The 25303-nt window shown below is 45.0% G+C and overlaps 1 protein-coding gene across 1 annotated transcript; it reads right to left on the bottom strand.

The window, feature by feature from the left end:
* Nucleotides 1-4: 4 nt before the first annotated feature.
* Nucleotides 5-24786, bottom strand: tmem72 (transmembrane protein 72). Its single transcript, XM_052041539.1, has 6 exons — nt 24660-24786; nt 24465-24567; nt 4515-4581; nt 4346-4417; nt 3249-3397; nt 5-1637 (listed from the first exon to the last, which is right to left on the bottom strand). The coding sequence occupies exons 2-6, from the start codon at nt 24532-24534 to the stop codon at nt 1222-1224; spliced, it is 774 nt and encodes a 257-aa protein (XP_051897499.1). The 5' UTR covers nt 24535-24567; nt 24660-24786; the 3' UTR covers nt 5-1221.
* Nucleotides 24787-25303: the final 517 nt, after the last annotated feature.

Below are 25303 nucleotides of genomic sequence, written 5' to 3'. Positions count from 1 at the left end.
CAGATGTAACCACATTTTTAATAAAACATCATATGGAAGAAAAGAAAATCTTATGCAATTTATGTTCAGTGTGGATTATCTCTGCCCATTTCCCAAGGCCCTGTAAATGTTGAACGGCGCACCAGCTCTCTCCCTCCTGCTGACAGAACGAGATGAACATGTTTTCATTGGGAATGCAAGCAGAACTAATCATTCTTTTTACCACCTGAAAGTGCCTGCTTCACAAGTAAAGAGGAAAGGGCTTTGGGCACAGGGAGGGGAAACACAAGGGTACCAATGGACAGAGGATACCAACAAAATCCGACTAAAGTGATGCCCATGTTGAACTCACAAACATCAGCAATTCTATATCCAATGAATCGTTGATGCAGAGAACAATGAGGACCAACCAGGAGGGGAGACTTTCTCCTGTCCTTACGTGCGGCCGGGTTACAAATTCATTCACAAATCAGGTTCACATCGTTACAAACCAGCAGGAATTTTCTCCTGGAATTTCATCAGCTGAGGGTATGAAATCCCTTTCTTTTCCTCCCCAGGCGCCAGGTGAATGTAGTGTGTGTTCCACTGTTGCTGATCCACCTACCTCCAGTCTGAGGTGACAACTGTGGCCCTGCTCTGATCATCCCCTGGTGGTCAGGGGGCAGGGGGCAGGGGGCAGGGGCAGAGTGCAGCTTCCATTCAGTACTCACCCCATCCTCCCCCAAACACCAGCAGATGGTCCCACACTGCCACAATCACACTACAACCATCACAGCTTTAGTGCTGGTGGACATAGGTGCCAGCTTGGCTCAGTGGTAGGTTGTAGGTTCAAGTTTACCTTGAGTGTTGTGTTGGGGGAGTGCTGCTTCATCAGAGGTTCAGTCTGTCGAAGGGAACATAGATCTGATGTCCCATCTGGTGTAACATCCAGTAGCACTCATCTCTCATGGTGCTGTGGTCAATATTCATTCCCCCACTAGCATCATAAAACACATTAACAGCCCAATAAAATTGCCGCTAATTGTGGGAGCTTGCTGTGCACAAAAAGGCTGCCTACAATGCAATAGTAACTCACTTGAAAAAGTACATCAGCAGCGGCAACATCTGAAGTCCAGAAAGTTCTCTGGGAAAGTGAATCTTCTTTTCTGAATAAACTCTGAAACAACCAGTGCACTGATGTGAATATTCTGTCAGAATGTGTGTGTTCTGTGTGTTTGTGTACTGTGGTCCAAAAATACACTCTCACTTGGGTATAATCAGAACTTTGTCAGATGTGGTCTCTTCTGGCTCTGTCTCTTCCAGGTCACCAGGCTCAGACAGGATCACTTTAATAGCACTTTCCTCAAACAATGGGCCTTTGTTCATTGTGCTCCTGGATGGATTTCTGACAGTGCTGTCAGTGGGTTCACTGGCTGGGCGTCTCTCATCACCGAGTTTGAAGATATTTCGCATGTGGTTTATCAGAGCTAACCTCTTCTTCCCAGAGTGGTGTTGGAAGCTGTATGTCTGCTCCATCTCTCCAGTCTCCGAGAGGATCACGGCAGTGGCGTACTCCTGGGGGCACCTCGCCTTACCTGACCCCGCAGGGAGTTTTACTTGAAACTTTTTCCTCAGGTTGAGCACAAAGTATGCGAGACCACTCACTATTAACATGGTGCCTGGAAAGAGATGGGAATTGTCACATTAATGTCGTAACCTTCCTGATGTTCCTCATGCCAATCTGCTTGAAACTCTCCATTCCTTGGGTGGTGTTAATGCTGCTTTCTGGTAGATAAAGACACGTAATACACAGATCTCTCCGTTAAGGAATTGGAACTGATGTTGCTCAGACAGGACTTTGTTCTTTGGGTGAGAGAGTTACAGGTGGGGTACTGAGGGAGTGCGACAGGGTCATAGATACTGCACCAAGACCCCACCTGTCGTACGGGACTACTCACAGGAGCACACAGTGCTCTGGACAATCACTTATTCCTTATTCAGTATCACTGAAATGGGTTTTCTGGTCATTCTCTGACTGCTGTTTTATGGGATCTTGCTGTGCACAGATTGGCTGCCCTGTGACAATGCAAGAGGATCAACATTTCAAACATACTTCATAGATTTTGAAGCACTTTAAAATTGTTTGAAGCACTCTTCCTTCAGGTGTAAATTTTTGTTCTCACCTTGTGAACAGAAATTCACAAAGTCCAGATGTGGACAATTTATCCGTAACCTTCAGGAATATGTTTGTGAAGACAATATTTTCCATTCTGACAGGTGACTGTTGGTACCACTGGATGGAATGAAACATGGGAAGTCTCACTACAACTGTACAGGGTGTGGGGGTTAACAGTTCAGGGAAGGCTCATCAACTTCTTCCTGGGAGTGAAGGGGTGATGTATGAAGTCAATTAAGCAGGTTGGGTTGATACTCAATAAAGTTTAGAAGAATGATCTTATTGGAATATAGTTAGAGGTGGCACAGCCAGTAGACCCTCTGCCCCACAGTGCCAGAGACATGGGTTCAATGCTGACCTTGGGTGCTGTCTGTGTGGAGTTTGCACGTTCTCCCTGTGACCATGTGGGTTTCCAGTTTCCTCCCACATCCCAAAGATGTGCAGGTCAGTAGGTTGATTGGCTGCTGTAAGTTGCCCTTAGTATGTAGGTGAGGGGTAGAATCTGGGTGAGGTGATGGTAATGTGGGAAGAAATGGAATTAACATAGTACTGGTGTAGGTGGCTGGTCGGTACCTTCACTGGTCTCAAAGACATGGCTCACCGCTGGTTTCAACCTGACCCCTCACAAAGCTCACAGCAACAGCCCACAATGTTGAGACTTGAGAGAGGTGTACAAGATGATAAGAGTCATAGATCGAGTGGACAGTCAGAGAATTTTTTCCCAGTGCGACAATGGCTAACACGAGGGGGAATAATTTTAAGGTGATTGGAGGAAGGTATAAGGGGTGTGTCAGGGGTAAGTTTTTTACGTAGAGAGTGGTGGATGTATGGAACTCACTGCCGGCAGAGGTTGTGGGGGCAGATACATTAGGGACATTTAAGAGACTCTTAGATAGACACATGAATGATAGGGAAATGGAGGGCTGTGTGGGTTAGATAGATCTTAGAGCAGGATAAAAGGTCAGCAGAACATTGTGGGCCGAAGGGCCTGTACTGTGCTGTAATGTTCTATGTTATCATTCCCTCTTGTCCTTTCAAGATTTGACTGTGTACTGGACTGAATATCGTGGGACCAAAGAGAGCAAGTTTATAACTCATTACGCAATTACCTCACCTGGAATAGTCGCGTGCCAGATCAGAACTGGGTGTAAGAAGCAAGCCACAGACAGAAAGATGAATGTGAGGAACTTCTGAAATCCATTGGGTCGGAGAGCCTTCTTCCACAGATTCCAAACCTTGTTATCTGCTTTCTGGAATAAATAGCTAAAAGAGCAAATGCAGTAATTTGAATGTTGATAGCTCGGAAGGGGATATGAAATCAAAGCAACTCCATCTTGCTGCTGGATCTTAACACGTTTTCATATTTTACTGTGAACAACTTTCACTTTGACATGAGTTATATCCTGGAACATGAGGACAGCAAACAACCACAGCCTTAACCTTCCTTCAGAAAGGAGGCTTTCCTCTGGTCACTTGCTGTGTGCTTACAAACTACCGACTTGGCTTTATGCAGTAAATATTTAGCACGTAGGACGCCAGCAGTTGTTTATGGTGCAGATGTAGTGAAAATGTCTGAGAGTCCAGTGACTCCATGGGGGAGTGTGCCAGTTCTCAACGAGGAAATGCTGAGCTTGGGATTCAACATATCAGTTGTATATTTTGGAAATTATTAAACTTAGAAAGATTAGAGAGAGTGCTTGTCCATCTGCGTGCACTTGAGAAACCAGGACAAGGGAAAATAAATCAACGAGCATGGGAAAGTTTCAGATAAAGTTAAAACAGAGGGCTGTTCTTCCCACTGGCTGTTGTCACTTTGTCAGAACCCCCAGCAGCAAACGTAAACAGGGCTTCGACTGACCTTATCCCCAGGACACCTGAAGAAATCCAGTCTGAATACAACTTTTGACAAGGTTTACATTTTCTTTCATTCCCAATTTACAGTGAAAGCACAAAACAGTCTACTCTTAATTCAAGTCTGGTTAATTCAAGTTGCTGGATGTTTGAGATCGCTTTCTGCGAACAGCGACTTGTATAATCAGGAGCAGAGAACAGATCAAATCCAAAATCCCAGCTGCAGCAGCCTAACCATATTTATGTTCCTTCCTGAAGAGTTGTTATTAGTACCGAGGTTAGTATCTGCTGTTGAGGGCCACAGGACCATTGATGCATTGGGACTGTTGAGGTCTCTGAAGTAAGCACACTTCTACTTACGGGCAACGGTGGACAAGCATAATGTCAATAAAATATGGGCACTCCAAGATGGTAAGTACTGCTGCTGCAAATCTTAACAGAAAAAGAAACGTTAACCTTTTAATCTCTCATGTATTATTGATACATACAAAAAAGCCTTTAACTAATATACATCCATGAATATACTCACAGCAAGTAAACAGCCAGTTTTGTGAACTGCCCTTCAACTGCAGTATCAATTCCAACTCCTAGGAGCACTACGTATTAAATGGATAGAAGGTAAGTCATTAATTATGATCTGCTGCCAGTTAAGTAGCTATTTCTCCCTCTTAACAACTAAACTCAGCTGGAGCTTTGTACCGATCAACCAAGCTGACCTTCAAACAAAGATTCAGCTTTCAAAAGATGGTGATCTTTTCTCAGGGTCAGGACGGGGGTTCCTCTGAGTTTGCACCTTGACCCTGTGCTGGGATTTATCTGAACCTAAGGCTTTCAGATTGCAAGAGAGAGGCCAGGAATCACATAACGTCTGGACATCCATTTGTCATGACACAATTACCCCAACAAGGACAGCAGTGGTTCAAACCCCCCACACTGACACTACAGATGAGCTATGGGTGAGCAGTAAATGCAATTCCAAATAAAGAATTAAAGAATAACTTAAACACTTAAATAATGGTTTAAATCTGTAGAGGGCCATAACACCATGCTTTAGTGGTACTGTGTGCTCACGGCACCACACATTAGAGACACTGCTCTGTTCAACACTAGATGGCAGAGTGTGACCAGGAGAAATATTTCCCAACTCCCTCCTGAGGTACACAGACCAGCCAGTTTGAGAAGAAGCCAAATGCATCGGCCTTATACAGATGAAATATCTCTACATCACCAAACTTTTCAACAGCTGTGTGCTTTCTAACAGAGAACTTAACTTCAAATGCTTCCTCCCACCCTGTCCTCATCATAACATTTTCCTCTATGAATTTCTCTCCGTCTCCTCCCCTGGCTGAGGCTCATTCCTGGCTGCCACAGGCTGCCTTGATTGAGGGGTTATCTGATCATATGTAGGATTGGACTAAAGCAAATCCTTCCACTGTTCTTCATGTGTTGCACAAACCCTGTGGGACCTCTGGAGAATATTTGTGGTTCCATGACTGCACCAGCAGCACTGCAGGCTTGGAGTGATGTTCTTCACGTTATGAGCTCAAATTCTCCTGCCACAATGAAGAATCTGAAGATAGTTAACAAGTAATCTGGATGTAAGTCTACAATGTGAGTTAAAGCCTTCACTTCAGAGTGTGTAAAAGTCTCACGGGTTTGCTGATGTCTGTGTGGCCACTGCCCTTTTCCGGTTTGACCTGCATGTGACTCCATTCCTCCATCAATGTGGAAAACCTTTCACTGCTCTCTGAAATGTCCTTGTGCAACACACAGGTCAAGCTCCGACCTGTGTTCGAGAGGAGGGCCCATCCCCCACTTAGAGGAACCAGGATGGGCAACAAACACACCCTTCTAAGAAAGAATGGGGAGTGACCTTCTGCTCTCTAGTCCAAGGGAGCTCTCTCTGTCAGTTTACAGGGCATGATGTTACTGGCATTTACTGCCCATACTTAGTCACCTATGAGAAAGTGATGCTGAGTTATCTTCATGAACGGCCTGCAGTTCATTCTGGTGAAAGTGTTGGGCAGAGAGTTCCAGGATTGTGGGATATATAGGAAGCAGGAAAGAAAAACATGGAATCAGGAGGGCTAAAAGGGGCCATGAAACGATTAAGGAGAATTCCAAGGCATTTTATACATACATTAAAACAAGAGGGTAGCTAGGAGAAGTAGAACCACTCAGGGACAAAGGAGATAATGTGTGCCTGGAGCCAGAGGATGTGGGCGAGGTACTAAATGAGGTACTCACCAGGGAGAAGGACTGGAGGATAGTGAGATCAGGAAGAGCTGTGCTGATATTGTAGGCATGTTGATATCAAGAAGGATGAGGTGTTAGGTCTTGAAAATGATGGCTATGTCTCAGGGCCGATGGGATCTATTCCAGGTTGGTTACTTATAGAGATACAGAGAGGAGATGGCTGTTGGACTTGACAGAGATCTTTGTATCTTGTTTAGCCACAGGTAAGATCCCAGAGGACTAGAGAATAGCCAATGTTTGTTCCTTTGACTAAGAAGGGCAGTAGGGGACAAACCAGGAAATTATAGGACTACGTGAGCCTCACATCAGTGGCAGGGAAATATTGGAGGAGGTTTCTTAGGGATAGGATGTACCTAAGTATGGTATGGACTGTATTAGGAATAGTCAGTGCAGGGAAGGTCATGTCTCACAAATGTTCTTGCATTTTCTAAGGAGGTGATGAAGGTGATTGATGGGGGTAGGACAGTGGATATTGTCTACATTAGTAAGATGTTTGACAAGGTCCCTCATGGTGGGCTGATCCAGGCACATGGGGTCCACGGAGACTTGGTAGATGAAGTCAAATTGGCTTGACCATAGAAGACATAGAGGGTAGGGGTGGAGGTGTTATTCTGACTGCAGGTCTGTGACCTGTGGTGTTCCTCAAGGATCAGTGCTGGGACCTCTCTTGTTTATGATGTAGACAAAAATGTAGGTGGGCTGATGTAAGTTTGCAGACAATGCAGGAATTGGTGGAATTGTGGACAGTGAGGAAGGCCGTCAAACGATACAGCAGGATAGGAATCAGCTGGAAGTTATGGGCAGAGAAAATGGCAGACGGAGTTTAATCCAGACAAGTGTGAGGTGCTGCACTTTGGGAGGTCAAATGTAAGAGGAAAGTATACGGTAGATGGCAGGACCTTAAGGAGCATTGATGTACCGAGGGATCTTGGGGTGCAAGTCCATAGCCCCCTGAAAGTGGTAATAGGGTTGATAGTAGGGTGGTAACGAAGGAGTATGGCATGCTTGCTTTGTTGTTTGGACAATTAAGTATAAAAGTTAGCAAGTATATTGCAGCTGTACAAACCTTGATTAGGCTACATTTGCAGTACAGTCTGCAGTTGCAGCCGCCACATTACAAGAAGGATGTGGAGGCTCTGGAGAGGGTGCAGAAAAGGTTCACCAGGATGTGGCCTGGATTAGAGAATATGGGCTATAAAGAAAGATTGGACACATTTGGGTTGTTTTCTCTGGAGCGTCGGAGGCTGAGTGGAGACCTGATAGAAGTTTATAAAATTATGAGACGCACAGAGAGCATAGATGGTTAGAGGCTTTGTCCCAGTGTTGAAATGGGAAATACTGGAGGGCACAGCATTAAGGTAAAATGGGGAAAATTTATAGGAGATTTGTGAGGCAAGTTTCTTATACAGAGAATAGTAGGTGCCTGAAGCTGATGTGAGAGCAAAATTTGAGAGGCATTTAAACAGGCGCATGAACAGGCAGGGAGTGGAGGAGCACAAACCACATGTAGGTGGATGGGATCAGTTTAAACTGACATCATGGCACAGACATGGTGGGCCAAAGGGCCTGTTCCTCTGCTGCTCATCGTTATATCTAGACCCAGCAACAAAGAAGGAAAGCCTCAAATTAGTTAAAATTTGTGTTAAAACCCCATGAACTATTTACTTTAACTTTGTAAGTGGATGATAACTGATGAAGTGTCAATGATAAGTAATGGTGTAACACTACTTGTTATGACAATGTTGACTAGAAGGTTCTGTATTTATGTATTTTAGGTTTTTTATGAATAAAGTATATTTTGAAACAATAAAAAACACTCGTGTGAATGTTTAAGGATTTTCTTGTGATTTTCCATTTGCATCAACAGGAGTGAGTGCTCACAGCAAGGAATGTGGCTTCACACCACACATTCCACAGTCCTGATGTGTTACCAGACAGAGAAGGCGTTTGGAGTGGCAGCAAATCATTACACTGCGCTTATATTGATTGAATCCATTTGTAAGAACTCTGTAAATTTTCCACTGTTTGTGTCGGTTGCAAGTCATATTTTATATTCTGCCCTTCCACAGATCATCGAGAGGGAATCACTCTTGAAGATTATTTGTTATTTTGGGTACACAAAAGATAACAATTTGTTAGGAAGAGTTCTGTGTGATTTACAAGCCCACAGACTCCCACAGCTGTTGTGACTACACTGCCCTCCACCCTGTGTCTTGCATGGACCCCATTCCGTTCTCTCAGTCTCTTCATCTCTGTCGTATCCTCTCCAACCATGAGACTTTCCACACACGCCTCTGTCATCCTTCTTCCTCGTCCTTGGTTTCCCCTCTACCTCAGTTGACAGAAGCCTTGACCACGTGTCATCGATTTACTGCATCCAAGAGGGGACAGAGAGTTTCCCTGATCTTCACCTTCCACCCCTCCGCCACCAGATTTCTGAATGATCCATGAACCCATGAATTCTATCTCATTATTCCTTTTCTTGCACTGTTTATTTATTTTAGTAATTTATAGCTTTTGTCTTGCACTGTACTGCTGTTGCAAAACAACACGTCTCACATCACACAAGACCGTGATAATAAACCTGATTCTGATGCTCTCTCAGCATTCCCAAGATCATTCACTTCACGGGTCCCTGGTTTTCTCTTCTATTTCCATCAAGCACACCCCTTCTCACGGCACCTCCCCATGCAACCGCAGGGGATGGAGCAATGTTTCACTTGCACGTTTGCCAATCCAGTGTACTGCACTCACTGCTTACGACATTGCTTCCTTCACACCAGAGAAACCAAATGCAGGCCGAGTGACTGTACTGCTGAGCACCTACATTCAGAGGTGACCCTGAGCCTTCTGTTGCCTCCACTTCAATTCTGCATCTCATTCCCTCTCCTGGACTGTTTCAATGAGGCTCAGTGTTAGCTTGAGGAATGGCACCTCACCTTCAGTTTGAGCAGGTTGCAGCTTTTCATTGAATTCAATAACCTCAGTTAACTGACTTTCTCTGTATCAGAAATGACTAGTTCTTCTGAGAGTCATTTATCTTAACATTGGCTGAGTTTTTCTATCGGCACTACTATAGCCTGACCTGCTGGGTGTTTCCTATAGCAACACAAGAGAAAGCACCGGAGGTCAGGCAACACCTGTGGAGGGAAATGGTCAATTGACATTTTTGGGTCAAGACCCTTCATCCGGGAGAGTCTTTCTGTGTTGCTCCAGATTCTATCATCTGCGGTCTCGTGTGTCTCGAGCAATTTCTACATCTGCCTTTCACAGATTTTTTGCTCCTTTATTAATGTTCTCTTGTTCTAACTGCCCTCATTTACTGCTTTTATTTTCCTTTTGTTCCTGTTCTCTCTCTAACTTACCACATCAACCAGCTGACTCCAGTGACATCTCATCCCCAAGGCAACCCTGACCTCACCCTACCTAAGATATACCCTATGCCTTTTCCTCTACCCCTCACCTTCTCTGCAACTTAAAACTAACTTGTTTTCTCTCTTTCCCAGTTCTGATGAAAGGCTCTTTGACCTGAAATGTTGACTTTGCTTCTTTTACCCCTTGATGTTGACTGACCTGCTGAGTATTTGCAGCTTTTTCTATTTTTATTTCAGATTTCCGACATCTGCGGGTTTTTGATTCTCATGCCATCTCTGCCTCAGCTGCTTCCTTTGTCAAAACAATTTCATCCTGCAACAGTCTTCAGTGTGAAGAATCTTCCTTCTCTCAATGACTAATTGAACTTGCTGACTACCTGCCATCAATGTCCCACTGAGGAAAATCATCTTTCCCTTGTCACCTAACAATATATTTCATAATTATACACAGCAATGCAATCTTTTGTCCTTCTATTTCAAAAACTATCCTCTTGAACGTACTTCCCTGCCACGGCTATATGACTGTGCTGGCACTGTGTGGCTTTGATTATTATATAAAGACACAAAGAATTGGATGTTCACGGGGTAAAAATCCAGGAAAACATGACCCAGGTTTCAATGTCCTAAACTGTGGGTGATGTGGATGGAGGTATGGGATATAGCAGGGATTGTTCTCAGGGCTCTGCACTTCCCCCTTTTGCTGTCACCACGGCAGGTCAATGATGAAAACACGATGATGCTGAGGAACTCAGCAGGTCAGGCAGCATCCGTGGAGAAAAGTAGGCGGTCAACATTTTGGTTCAGGACCCTTTTTTAGAGTCCTGAAGAAGGGGTCCTGACCTGAAATGTTGACCGCCTGCTTTTCTCCACGGATGCTGCCTGACTTGCTGAGTTCCTCCAGCATCATCATGTTTTACATCTAGATTCCAGCATCTGCAGTCCTTTTGTTTCTCTGGCAGGTGAATGAAGCCTGGTTTGGTGTGCACATTACCTGTACCACCTGGGAGAGGTGCTACATAATCCCCATCTTTGGCTTGCTTCAGTTAAAGAACTCCCAGCACAGGCACTGCAAGGTCAAACCCATCCTTTACTGCTGATTCTAGTCAGTGGCAATCTGGGTGGGGCAGGAGCTTGGTAAACTCCTCCTTCACCACAGGGAGCTGGGTTTGACATGGCCCCAGTCTGACGAGAGAGAGGTTTCCTCAGCCCGAGAACTGCAAGGTTCCTGTGTGGAATGACTGTGGGCAGCACCATTCTACTTGTGAACTGGTACAAACCCACAGCACAAGTGTGGTTACCTGCCTCAGAAGAGACCACATACTGGCATGCACACATTTCATGGCCATTTCACATCTCTCCCAGGATTTAAAGATGCTAAAAGCAGGAAGACACTCAGAAGTTTCCAATAATAATAAATAATCAGGGAGTTACAGAGAGTGAGGAACTTCTCTTTCAGTGGAGGAAACTATTGGAGCTTAAACGCTGGAGTCCCTGGACCTGGTGGCCTGTAGCATTGTTTGTGTGGGAAGTGGCTGCAGAGATGGTGCCGGTTGTTGTTGTGATCTACCAGAGCTCCCTGGATTTTTGGAGATGTCCCAGAGGATTGAAAGACCACAAACGTAACACCACAATTTAAGAAGGTAAGGAGATAGAAAGCAGAACACTTTAGGCCATTTCAGACCAATAGCTTTCCCATTTGACAGGAGCTGAGGTGGAATTTCTTCTCTCAGAGGGTGGTGAATAGTTGGGAATTCTCTACCCCAGGGAGCTGTGGGGTAGGAGTGACTGACTGGTGTTCAAGGGCGTGCAGAAGCGTGCGGAGAGAGCACGAATGGCAGAGCAAGCTGGAGGAGGCGAATGGTGTCCTCCTCCCCTTGATGTCCTGAAGTGTTTCGTGGCAGTGAATCTGCAGCAGGAAACGGGTGAAGCCAATACTATACACTCTCAGCACCACCCCTTTTGTTGTATATACAAAAGTTTATTCACTTAAAGCACTACAAAATTACATACAGTGTCAAAACTACAGCAACTAATACAAGAAGGAACTACACAGATGCAGAACTACATCAGATAACTCTAACTAAACTACCGCAAAACACATTACTTCAGATTAGAATCTAATTCACACCGTCCACGACACACGCGATCCCCTGGGAGGCCCACCGATTGCAGAACTCAACCAGGGTGCCTGTGGATACCGCGTGCTCCCTCTCCATCAGTACTACCCCTCCCACAGTGCGACACTCCCTCAGCACCGCCCCTCAGGTCTCGTGTGAGGCGAGGCTGCTCTCGACTGAATCACAACTGGAAATCACGGTGACACACCGATGGGCCGATGGGGTTGCTGTCGGGTGGGGCAAAGGCAAACCTGACGCCGGCCTCAAGTGAATTCTGCATTGACCACGAATCACTGAGAGAGCAGAATGTCGGGGGCAGTGACTCCACTGTCCATGTGCCTGAACCAGAACTGGCGATGGGCCAGAATAACCCACTCCAGCACACGGTGTAAACCACCCAGGGCAAAGGCCCAGCCGCTCAGAGTTAGTCTGTAACAACACTGACGGGCAGGACGTGTCCCCTGGGAAGGTCAGGGAGAGGCAGACCGGGCAGACCGAGGACCGACCCTGCCACAGTGAGTCCCTGAGGGTTTACACCCAGTGCAAGGCTCTGTGCTGGCTGCCGTCAACCAAGGCGGCTGGCAACGGGCTGGTCCATCGGGAGACCCTCAGCACCAACTGACTGACGGGGGGGTCGGGGGGGGGGGGTGCGGTGGGATCTGGGCTCAGGGAGGGTTTGGACTCTCTGACTCTGGGGGCTCAGGCTGCAGGGAAACACCCGGGACTGCAGACTCCAGATAGACCTTGTGCAGCCCTACGCAGCCCTGTGCAGCCCTGTGCAGCCCTATGCAGTCTCTTCCAGACCTCCTGTAACCCTCCTGTAGCCGCGTACAGACTACGTTGTCCCTGTGTTGTCCTATACAGTCCCACACCAGCCCCGTACAGTCTTGTACAGTCCTACACCGGTCCTGTACTGTCCTGTCCCAGCCCTGTACACAAAATAGGAACAGGGGCAACTTTGTATTTCCTTCCACACATACACTGAGGCCCACTGTTTACCCACTGTTGGTTCAGTGTGCGTTGTGGTCTGGGGTTAATGCTCTGCCTCCTGCCCCGGTTTGTAGACTCCTTCAGACCAGTAGGTGGCAGTGCTGAGCAGCACCACGTGGCACTCCTGGGCTGGACAATACTACCAGTCAAGAGCTGAAGTATAAACCTCTCAGTCCATTGTGCTGGTGTTGAAGCTACCAAGCCTTGGAGCCACATTGTACATGGCTGCCCTTCCCTACTTCATTCTAGTTTCCAAAATAAAGAATATGTTTACTGTAAATCTCACAGAAATCCATCGGTGAAATTCAGCCCTGCCCCAGAGCTGCCAGTGTTAGTTCCATAAGTCTATGGATTTAATTTAAACTGGCTCGCTCTGGAAAAAAAATAGAAACAAATGAGTAGAGTTCAAAATATGTGTCGGGTGAACCGAAATAAAAACAGAAAGTGCTGGAAAAACATAGCAGGTCAGGCAGCATCCGATAAGGAGTTAACATTGCAGGTCGATGACCTTTCATCAGAGCAACACTGATTCTCACAGTGTTTTCCTGCCTGCATACATTTGTCTTGTTGATACCCAAGATCAAAGGTCAGGTCCATCGGTGACATCCAGATCAAACCAAAGAGTAGGCACAACATACTATCGTGCTGTTATCAGACTATTGAATGGTTCCCTAGTACGATAAGATGGACTCTTTTGACCTCACAATCTACCTTGTAATGACCTTGCACCTTATTGTCTGCCTGCAATGCACTTCCCTGTAGTTGTGACACTTTACTCTGTATTCTGTTATTGTTTTTACCCCGTACTACCTCAATGCACTGTGTAATGAATTGATCTGTATGAACGGTATGCAAGACAAGTTTTCCACTGTACCTCGGTACGCGTGACAATAATAAGCCAACTTTCCACGGAACATTTACTGTAAACAGACGTAAGCAGATTGTTTGACTTCCCACTTGATATGGCACACTGGAGTATTCCATTCCTTGTACATGGTCTTAAATCAAGCTGGACATGGTCTTTTTCCCAGGGTTGGGGAATCAAGAGCTAGAGGGCATAGGTTTAGGGTGAGAGGGGAGAGATTTAATAGGAACCTGAGGGACAACTTTTTCACAGACCAGACCAGAAGAGGTACATCAGCTGTACCAGGGCAATCAAGATGTGAATTCCACAGTGCACATGGATGGATGGAAATTTCCTCACTGCTAAGAATATTCTTGAAGAAGAGGGTCACATTGCAAACGTACAGATCTGAATACTGCTGTAAGAGGGTAAGCAGGTGATTCTGTTATCATTTGGCTCTGAGAACTATTCCACTCCTTCCAGTCAGGTAGCCCCGCTGAAGCCAAAGCTCTTCCTTTCACAGAAGCTGTGGTTGGAGGATGTCTTCAATCCACAGCCATTTGAAACAATGGGGTTCAGCACCAGGAATCGAGGAGTGGTGACATTTCAGGGCTGATGCAGACATTGTGACTTTGCAGAATTATTAAATTATATTTTTGGGATGAATTTCTGTGGAGTTTAAACGTTGAGCAACACAGTCCAAATCGTGAAGCACGTGGACACCCATACTTGGCCTCGTTGCAAATTTCCCACATCAGTAGAAATGGCAACAAAATTTACTGGGGAATTTTTTCCAGCACCAGGGACAAACTCCTCACTGTGGAGGGGCAGCAGTGGAGGCTCCATGCCTGAAACAAGGCCGACACCACATGGGCACCAATGGTGTGAATTCCTGCTACACATTCAGTGACAACCATTCAGCACAGGTCAGTTCCTTTAAGGAGGCAAAGAGTTCCCTAGAGCTTCACCAGGTCCCTCCACACTGATGTGGTGATCAACAAAGCCTATCAACCTATTTACTTTCTGAGGTTTCTCAGAAGATTTGGCGTGTCCATGAGGTTTCTCTCGAACTTCTACAGATATGCTATAGAAAGTATCCTGACGGGTTGTATTTCAGCCCTGGTATGGCAACTGCTCTGCTCTGGACTGATGGAACCTGCAGAGTAGTGAACACTGCCCAGTCTGTCACAGGCTCGTCACTTCCTTCCAATGTTTTTGTGTCTTGATCTGAAACGTCAACTGTCCATTTCTCTCCACAGATGCTGCCCGACCCAAGGAGTTCCTCCAGCAGTTTGTGTTTTGCTGTCTTTTTCTGATTTGTGCATCAAAGTGGATGACCTCACATTTTCCACGTGATAGTCCATCTGCCACGTTCTCAGTCACTCGCTGAGGTTGTCCATATCCTCTTTACATCTTTTTCCCAGCTCCACAATCTCCCATTGTTTTGTATCAACAGAAAATTTGGAAATATGACACATGGTCCCTCAGTCAAATTTGATGTAAGAGGCAGGGACCCAAGCGCTGATTTCTGAGGTACCCCCACTAGTCACAGCCTGCCAATCTGACAAGGATCCCTTTATTCCCACTCCATTCTGTTCAGTCTATGCCAGTACATTGCACCCAATTCAACCTTGCTGACCAATCCTCTGAGTGGGACCTGAATTCTGCAAAACGAAATACATCCCATCCTCTGGTCCCCCTTGTCTATTCTACCAATCACACTCCCAAAGAACTCTAACAGATTAGTCAAGCATAACTCCTCTTTGATAAATCCACCTTGGCTCTGTTCAATCCTGTTGTTATGTTCTAGGTGAATATATCCTCCATGTTATATCCATGCATTTTCCCTGTGACCGATGTCAGGCTGACAGGTTGTCTCTTCTCTGTCTTCTCTCCCTCACTTCTTAAATAATTCATATGTGCTGCCCTCAAACCTGCAAGGATGATTTCAGAGTTTACTGTATTTTGAAAGCTGATAACCAATGCACCTTCTGGGATGTAGATCACCGGTCCTTGAGGTTTATTGGCTTTCAGTCTCCCCAGCTCCTACTTTTCAATAATTTCCTTCAGTTCCTCCTCCCTGCCAGACCTTTGGTCCTCTCGTGTTTCTACAGGCTTTTCCCAAGAAGGCAGCCACGTAAAGCATTTGTTTAATTTCTCTATCATCCCTTTATCTCCCACTGTAAACACTCCTGTCTCTGTCTACAAGGAACTCACATTTCTCCCACCAGTCTTTTCCTTCCTCACGGTCAGTTTGGAGGCTCCTAACAAGTTCCAGGCCTTACAGCTCCCTTACAGTCATGGCCCCTGTCAGGCCATCAACTCACTCTGGACGTTAGCCCCTGAAGGTTACAGTTGCCCACAGTTTCCTGTTTAGTTGTGAATGCTTCAGCCACCCGACACTTTACGATAATGGACTCAGTATCAACCTGCTCCAACATCACTGCCAAGAGACTTGTCTTGTATGGTTGACACCACATGGGAGGCCACTCAGCCCATCACGTTTGCACCAGTAACAATCCAATCAGATCACTCTTCTGTTTGAATATAAAATGGAGGATATATTCACCTAGAACATAATAACAGGACTGAGGAGAGCCAAGATGGACTTATCGAAGAGAAAACATGCTTGACTAATCTGTTAGAATTCTTTGGGGCTGTGATTAGTAGACTAGAAAAGGGGGACAAGAGGATGAGATGTATTTAGTTTTGCAGAATGTTTTTGAGCAGGTCCCATTCACAGGATTGGTCAACAAGCTTGAATTGAGTGCAATGCACTGGCATAGATTGAGAATTAGTTATTGATCCTCCAAATATTTCCTTTTACCAATAAATATCCACCTATTTTTTGAAGGTTAGTCTTGTGACCCCCCCCCCCCCCCCCCCCCACCTTTGACACAATGAACTCTAAAGATGGAGCAAAAAATCTCTAAGGTATAACCACTGGCTCTAACAAAAGAGAAACACCCTAACGTCTGTGTCAGTAAGGATACTTCACTACTCTTCCATTTAGCTTCTAATCTGTCACCAACTTAATCTTCCTCATGGTGATATTGCACTTAAAATCCAGAGGTTAACTTATAACTGATTCCACTTGTTTTCTGCCAAATCGCAGCTCATGTTAAGGTGATCAGAGCTGTCATCAGCTTTGTTTGACTGGTCCTGGGGGTAAGTGTGTAAGTTTGAACATCTGGGAAACAAGATGCCTGTGGTTTAGTTCTGTTTGGTGCAAAGTGAAGCCATGCCACATGCTGGGTTTGTCTCTGAATTGTTTCTTAACCTGCCTTTGCCTTGGTGACGTACAAAGCAGCAAAGAGAGGAGATCCTGGAGCAGATCCTGGAACACACTGGTACACACAACTCAACAGCATTAAAATATCTATTTAAACAAACTTCAGGTCATGATCTGAAATCTTAATTGTCTGTCTCTTCACAGACACTGGCTGACATGCTGAGTGTGTCCAGTGTTACCTGTTTTATTTCAGATTTTCAGCATCTGCAGAATTTTACTTCTGTCTCACTTATCACCATTTCTCAGATTCTTGTCCTAGCAAAGCCTCTTCATCATCCACCCACGTTCCAAGTATGAACGTGTCTCAGTCTCTGTTCAGTATCATGCATCTCGCTGTGTTGGACATGAAACAAGTGTCGCACAGAATGATGTGCAGGGAGCCATGGTCCCGCATTCACCACTGTATAACCTGAAGCATGCTCCCAATCTTGTACAGATTTAATTGTGGGACTGACAGAAATCTGGCACCACCTGATTGTACGACAGGAAAGTATTTGGTTATTTTGGCTCAAAGCTTGTTTTCTGGTTGTAGGCTGTGCTTCATGGGAGCTAGAGCAGGCACAGTGTGAGTAATGTGTGGACAGTTTCATTAGTTCTGCAACCTCCAAACACCTCCGGGGCTGGGAACTTGTCAAACGTGACCTCTGCAGATTTGTCTTTAGTGAGGAATGGCCCTTCATTCAGCCCAGATTTAAGATCTACCAAAAATATGCAAGATTATTGCTTAAAAACTTTACCTAACAATGTAATTATTTCCACGTTGATTTGGAAACTTTTCCCAAACAAATACTTGAAGAATTTCCAGGATTTTCAATGGGTTCACTCTGTCCTGCTTAACTGCCTGGCCAGTAAAGGGTTAAAGGCGGCATTTAATTTGTGTAGCACTTGAGAAATCTTATTCAAACATTTATTGCATAAAAGTAATGGCTCACTTAATTTCTGGATTGTAATCTCAGTGAGAAATTAAACTGACATTATGAACTTGAAGGGCACAGTGTAAGTGCTCTTCAAACATTATTTGGATCCTGACATTAGACTGGAATCTTTGATTGATCACAGATTTATTTATGTAAAAAAAATTTCCTTCTTTATATCCTTTGTTGTGCAGGGGGAGAATTTGTGAAAGGTGATTGCAATTGAGGGTTCTTGTAAGGTCATATCAAAATCAACCTGCATTGAAATGCCGTCAGATCCAATAACAATCACATTAACTGTGCTGGAGATGACAAGTGAATGTTTCAGTTTCCTGTCCACTCTCTCAACAAAGTTTTTAATTGGATGTTGGATGTTATGAACGGGCTAGGCGGTTCAATTTACAAAAATGCAAAGCACCGCAGATACTGGAAATGTGATATAAAAACAGAAGATTTTGCAAATACTCAGTAAATCAGACAAAATGTGGAGAGAAAAATAGTTAATGTTTCAGGTCGATGACCTGTCATTGGAATGAAATAACAGCATATTGGGTATTTACATTACTTTTTGAGTTCATTTGTGTTTGTCAAAATATCAATCCTTGAATTAACCTTTTTAAATGCCACACGATTCCAGTTGTGAGTGTGTGTACAACTTTTCATCTCCAGGCATATTAAACTGTCACGTTCCATTTTTGGATTTGTTGATTTCTCTGGAATCCTATATCACAGAATCCTCCCTTGCATCTGTGACGAATTAATGTTGGCTTCAATTTCAATGTCCAGAATTTAACCTATTCAGTGAGTATTTCACGGGAGGACACTTGATCTGCTCAGAATTTGAATGTGGAACATACGAGACAGGAGCAGAGGTCAGCCATTCAGCACCTTGGGTCTGCTCTGCTGTTCTATAAGATCGTGGCCGGCCTGATCTTGGCCACAGTTCTACTTCGTTGCCAGTTCCCCACATCATAAGAACATAAGAAATAGGAGCAGGAGGAGGCCATCTGGCCTGTCGAGGCTGCTCCGCCATTCAATAAGATCATGGTTGATCTGGCCGTGGACTCAGATCCACCTACCTGCCTTTTCCCCATAATCCTTAATTCCCCTACTGTGCAAAAATCTATCTAACTGTGCCTTACATATATTTAATGAGGTAGCCTCTACTGCTTCCCTGGGCAGAGAATTCCACAGATTCACTACTCTCTGGGAAAAGCAGTTTCTCCTCATCTCCATCCAAAATCTATTCTCCCGAACCTTGAGGCTATGTCCCCTAGTTCTAGTCTCACCTACCAGTGGAAACAACCTTCCTGTCTCAATGTTGTCTATCCCTTTCATAATTTTATACATTTCTATAAGGTCCCCCCTCATTCTTATGAATTCCAGCGAGTATAGTCCCAGGCAACTCAATCTCTCCTCATAGGCTAACCCCCTCATCTCCGGAATCAACCTGGTGAACCTCCTCTGCACCGCCTCCAAAGCCAGTATATCCTTCCTCAAGTAAGGAGCCCAGAACTGCACGTAGTACTCCAGGTGCGGCCTCACCTGTACCCTGTACAGTTGCAGCATAATCTCCCTGCTCTTAAATTCAATCCCTCCAGCAATGAAGGTCAACGTTCCATTTGCCTTCTCGATAACCTGTTGCATCTGCAAACCAACCTTTTGCGATTCATACACAAGCACTCCCGAGTCCCTCTGCACAACAGCATGCTGCAATCTTTCACCATTTAAATAATAATCTGATCTTCCATTTTTCCTTCCAAAGTGGATGACTTTGCATTTAACAACATTGTACTCCATCTGCCAGACCCTTGCCCACTCACTTAACCTATCTATATCTCTCTGAAGACTCTCTGCATCCCCTGCACAATTTGCTTTTCTACTCAATTTAGTGTCATCAGCAAACTTAGATACACTACACTTGGTCCCCTCTTCCAAATCGTTAATGTATATCGTGAACAGTTGCAGGCCCAGCACCGACCCCTGCGGCACCCTGCTCATCACTGATTGCCAACTAGATAAACACCCACTAATCCCAACTCTCTGCCTTCTATTGGTTAACCAATCCTCTATCCATGCTAATACCTTACCCCCAACTCCATGCACTCTTATCTTATGGATAAGTCTTTTATGTGGCACCTCGTTCAATGCCTTCTGGAAATCCAAGTATACAACATCCACCTGTTCCCCTCTATCCACTGTGCTCATTATATCCTCAAAGAACTCCAGTAAGTTTGTCAAACAGGACCTGCCCTTCCTGAATCCATTCTGTGTCTGCCTGATAGAACCACTTCTATCCAGATGTCTTGCTGTTTCTTCCTTAATGATAGCTTCAAGCATTTCCCCAACTACAGACATTAAGCTAACTGGCCTATAGTTACCTGCCTTCTGTCTACATCCTTATGTTTAAACAGTGTCGTGACATTCACTGTCTTCCAATCCGCTGGGAGCTGCCCAGAGTCCAGAGAATTTTGGTAACTTATCACAAGGTCATCTACTGTAACTTCCACCATTTCTTTCAGTACCCTGGGATGCATCCCATCAGGACCAGGGGACTTGTCTACCTTTAGACCCACTAGTTTGCTCATCACTACCTCTTTAATGACAGCAATTGTATTGAGGTCCTCACCTCCCATCGCACCGTAACACCTCTCTTTGGCATGTTAAACATGTCCTCCACCATTGAAGACATCCTTCAACTCCTCTGTAGTGCGATAATCTGTCTGTCTCAGCCTTGAACACAATTTATCATTCAGCCTCCACAACTGCCAGGGATAAAGAATTCCAAAGATTTACAACCCTCTGATAAAAGAAGTTCCTCCTCAACTTTGCCTACACTTCTCACTGCCTTGGAAAAGCAGCCAACATAATCAACGACCCCTCCCACCCCAGGCATTCTCTCTTCTTGCCCCTTCTATTGGGCAGAAGATACAGAAGCTTGAAAACACACACCACCAGGCTCAAGGACAGCTTCTATCCCACTGTTCTTAGACTCTTGAATGGTCCCCTAGTATGATAAGATGGACTCGACCTCACAATCTACCAGGCGGGGCCCTTGCACCTTATTGTCTACCTGCACTGCACCTTCTCTGTGACTGTAACCGTAACATTATGCAGTACTCTGCATTCTGTTATTGTTTTTCCCTTGTACTACCTGAAAGCACTTATGATTGGAGGTGATCTGTATGGATTCTTACAAAGCCAAGTTTTTCCGCTGTATCTTGGTACATGTGAGAATACCAATACCAATCTTAAATGGGCAATGCCTTATTCTGAAGCAGTGTCCTCTGGTCCTGACTTCTCCCATGAGAGGACATGTCCCCTCAGCTTCTCTGCTGCCCAGTGACCTCCTACATTTCAATAAGATCACTTCTCATTCATCTACCTTCTATCAGGGTCAGCCTAACCTGCTCTATTGTTCCCCAGAAGACAACTTCATCCCAGGAATCAACCAATTTAACCTTCTCTGAACTGTCTCAAGGCAAATATAATCTCCCCCCCCACCTCCACCCATTAAACAGGATGGGCAATAGAATGGCAGAGCAGGTAGTGTGGCCCCCTCACTGTCCCAGCCATCTGGGTTCAATCCTGACCTCTGGTGCGGACTATGTGGAGTTTGCACGTTCTGTCTGTGACCACATGAGCTTCCCCAGATGCTCCCAAGGATGTGTGGGTTGGTAGGTTAATTGGCCGCTGTAAATTCCTCGAATGTAGGTGGGTAGGAGAGGAAATGGAGGGGAATGAATGGACACATTGGGATAGTAAAGGTTACAGGGAAATAAATGGGAGAAAGGGGTTGATGGGATTGCTCTGAGGGCTGGCATAGACTCAGTGGATCTCAGGGCTTCCTTCTACAAGGTAAGGGAGAGAAGACCAAAGCTGTAACTAGGGAGACTCACTTATCTCTCCATGACCTCTGGTTTTGAGCCAAGGCAATAGCTTGTTGTCTGATGCACAGCCTTTCCCTCACTGGCAGGCACCACTCCACATTCTTCCCTGTTTCTCTGTTTCAATGACAGGGTAGCCTGTGAGCCTCTGCAGTCCATAAGGTCAGCAACTCCCACCTCCTGGTATTTCCTTGCCCCTACAGCCTCGACATCACGGCTCCCTGCTTCAACTCATTCTCACTGGGAACTCTGGAAGTACTTATCCTTGGGCTTTGCTTCCACAATCTCTCCCTGTTTGTTCTCCACTGCCACACTGTTCCTTTTGACCTCAGTGACATGTTCTTCCTTTCTCAGATCAGCATTTAGTGCTGGAGCTCAAATTAACTTCTATGTGAAGTTGAACACACGTCAAGCTAACCACCTTCTGTAGGAGTTTAAAATTCAGAATGACACATGGCCACAGCCACATTCACGTTCAACAACCTCCTAGTCCACCTGAAGCAAGAAATTCACACTCCCAACGTCCTGTAAATCTGTATGATGCAGCTTTTCAAATTTGTGTTGGAACATTATGAGTAGATCCCAGAAGGTCATGAGATCAGTGGTCTTTATCACGTATGTTTCTAATTATTTTGTTTTCTCCATACTTATGAAGATATAAGATTCTTGCTGCATTCTAATAAAACATAATTTTCAATATCAGTGATCTGATTTCCTTGTGTGTTTGCTATTCCCTGCCAAATATTAGACCAGACCCTTCAGCATTTGTAGTGGGTGCCCTGGAGAGTGTTCCCATTTCCAAAAGGTCTCACTCAGGAGAGTTTGAAAGTCACATGAAAAATCCAGTAACATCTTTACTGTGGAAAAAGCTCGCCCCTGTTTCCTTATTACTAAAGCACAGGAAATATGCAGTATTGAAGAATAACATTTTAGTTCAGTATCATCGATGCAAAACACTTAATTAGAACAGTATGGTTATCCAATACACTGAGGTTATCCACTTTTGAAGGAAGAATGAAAAAATAAATCACTATTTAAACAAGGTGAGTCCTTGAAATGTGGTACAAAGAGATCTAGGAGACCTCTTGCATGAAACACAAAACACTGCTGAGGAGACTAATGGAGTGTTGGCCTTCACTGCAAGGAGTATGGAGTATAAAAGTTAGGAGGTATTGTTGCAACTTCACAGGGCACTGATGAGACCATATGCGGGATGTTGTGCACAGTTTTGTTCTTCAGATTTAAGGAAGGACATACTTTCGATGCAGAAAAGGTTCACTTGGTTGATTCCGGGATAAGGGGGCTGATGTGTGAAGAAAGATTGAGCAGGTTGGGCCTATACTTACTGGAGCTTAGAAGAATGAGAGACAATCTTACTGAAACATAATGTTCTGAGGGGGATGGACAGGGTGGATGCTGAGAGCATGTTACCCTTAAGTGGGGTATTAAGAACTGGGGATAGTTTCAGGATGAGGAGCCACCCATTTCAGACAGAAATGAGGAGGGAATTGCTCTCTCAGGGGATCGTGAATCTTTGGGATCCTCTACCCCAGAGAGCTGGAGAGGCAGTCATTGAATATATTCAAGGTGCAGACTGACAGATTTGAATTACGAGTTGAGGGGTGTGAGGAGGGAGGGGGCAGGGGTGCTGAGGTTATGGTTGGATCAATCTTAGCGAATGGCAGATCAGAGTTAATGGCTAAACAGCCAACTCTTGCTCCTGTTTCTTACATTCTTATGTTAAGAACTTAGGTGATGTGCCCTGCAAAAGAAAGTTCTAATGTCCCAAAATTAATTGCATTCTGGTGTGGACAAGTAACATTCATGCCTTATGAGTGCCAAGCAATGATATTCTCCCACAAGAAAGAGTCTAACCACTTATCACTGATATTTAACATTATCATCACAGGTCACCCACCATCAACAGCCTGAGCTGGGGGTCACCATTCACTGTTCATCTGGACTGACTGCATAAATACAAGGACACCAAGAGCAAGTCAAAGGCTGGGTCTCCCATGGTGAGTTAATCACCTTAGGGCAACCCCAACGCCTTTCCACCATCAACAAGGCAGATGCCAGGCGAGTGATGGAGTACTCTTCACTTGCCTGGATGAGTGCAGCTCAAACAATGGTCAGCAAACTTGACACCATCCAGGAGAAAGCAGCCTATTTGATTGGCACCCCATCCTCCATCCTAAACATTCCCTTCCCTACCAGCGGATAGTGGCTGCAGTATGCACCATCTTCAAAATGTACTGCAGAGTACACCTGTTTTGTGCAGAGCACAGCTGTTTTTACAGAGTACAGCTGTTTTGTACAGAGTACAGCAGTTTTTACAGAGCACAGCTGTTTTTACAAAGTACACGTGTTAGAGCAGCCTGTACTACTCGTCCAGGCTACTCAAACAGCACCTCCCAAATCCATGACCACAACCATCAAGAAGGACCAGGGACACCACAAGCTGCAGATTCCCCTCCAGGTTGTTAACTGTCCCAATCTGGAAATATGTTGCTGTTCATTGTTGCTGGATCTAAGTCCTAGAACTCTCAAGCCACCAGCACTGTGGGAGAACCTTCACCAGAAGGACTGCAGCTGCTCAAGAAAGCCGCTCATTACCACCTTCACAAGACCACCTTGGGATGGACAATGAACACCTTCCCTGCAATGCCCAAATCCTGCAATATGAATGTATAAAAGATGTGCAAGATTTGCAGGTAATGAGGGTTGCCTGTTTATAAGGTTTAATTGTCTGAAGGTGTGTTTACTGTTGCTATTGGCAATGGACACTTGGTTTATTTCACTTACCTGCAGCAGTAAGAATCCCAAGGATCCGACAAGTGCGGTCCAACACAGCCCAGAATCTTGCAGCATCCATTTCAATCAATGTCTCACCAATCAGTTCCAGGATCTCAAAAATCAAACAGAAAATGTTACAGTCCAGATAGCTATCTGTGAATCTAGCAGACATCTCTTCAGGAAAATTATAAGAAATCCATTCACCTTTGAAGGAAGATGCTGTCCCAAACCTTCCAGCTGAGACAGTGGATTGCAGGAGTCCCTCTGCCTCTGCCCCTCCAAGCACTCACTGTGTTTTGGAAACAATTCTTCAAGGGTTTACCCATCAGACTGTGGGCTTCACCACTTCTAACCGGTTTGTGCAGCTACAACCTGTCCCAAGGTTGCAGTGACTGTACTCTGCTGTTTTTCTAAAAAAAACAATTTGTTTAATCATTACCCAAAAACAATGGCAAAGTTAGGTTAATGGTACCCTGCAGCGAATCCCCTCCCCTTGCACACTCTGGCCAGGCGGGGAATAAAACCTGCAGCAGTTGTTGACCAAGTTTCAAAGATTAAAGTCTCTAGTAAGGATTATAAGGATTTATGCACAGAACAATCCCTCTGGTTGTTTCTCTCTGTTTCATGTTTAGGATTTTGACATAAAAAGCAGAAACTTTTTGCAATTTGTCCATCTGAGTTCTGCTTAAAGTAACTGTAAACCGTTCCTGTATGTTGCTCAGTTTGTTTCTTGGCCTGCCATTTGGTGCATTGATTGCTTCAGGTGCTAGTCAGAGGGATGTTGATGTTCTCTCCGTCTTACAATGTCAAGTCGTGGTTACTTTCAGAAGGGGGTAGTTGCAGGAAGG

Source organism: Pristis pectinata, chromosome 30 (assembly GCF_009764475.1).
Source record: "Pristis pectinata isolate sPriPec2 chromosome 30, sPriPec2.1.pri, whole genome shotgun sequence".
NCBI lineage: Eukaryota > Metazoa > Chordata > Chondrichthyes > Rhinopristiformes > Pristidae > Pristis > Pristis pectinata.
Note: the sequence above shows the minus strand (reverse complement) of the source record. Positions and strands in the feature narration are given on the sequence as shown.

Excerpts from the sequence above, each read along its gene's own strand:
- tmem72 (XM_052041539.1), bottom strand. The coding sequence starts at position 24,534 with ATGGATGCTGCAAGATTCTGGGCTGTGTTGGACCGCACTTGTCGGATC. Across the intron at positions 4,582-24,464 it reads TGGGATTCTTACTGCTGCAG|TGCTCCTAGGAGTTGGAATT; the intron begins GTAAGTGAAATA and ends TTTAATACGTAG. Across the intron at positions 3,398-4,345 it reads ATGCTTGTCCACCGTTGCCC|CTATTTATTCCAGAAAGCAG; the intron begins GTAAGTAGAAGT and ends TTGCTCTTTTAG.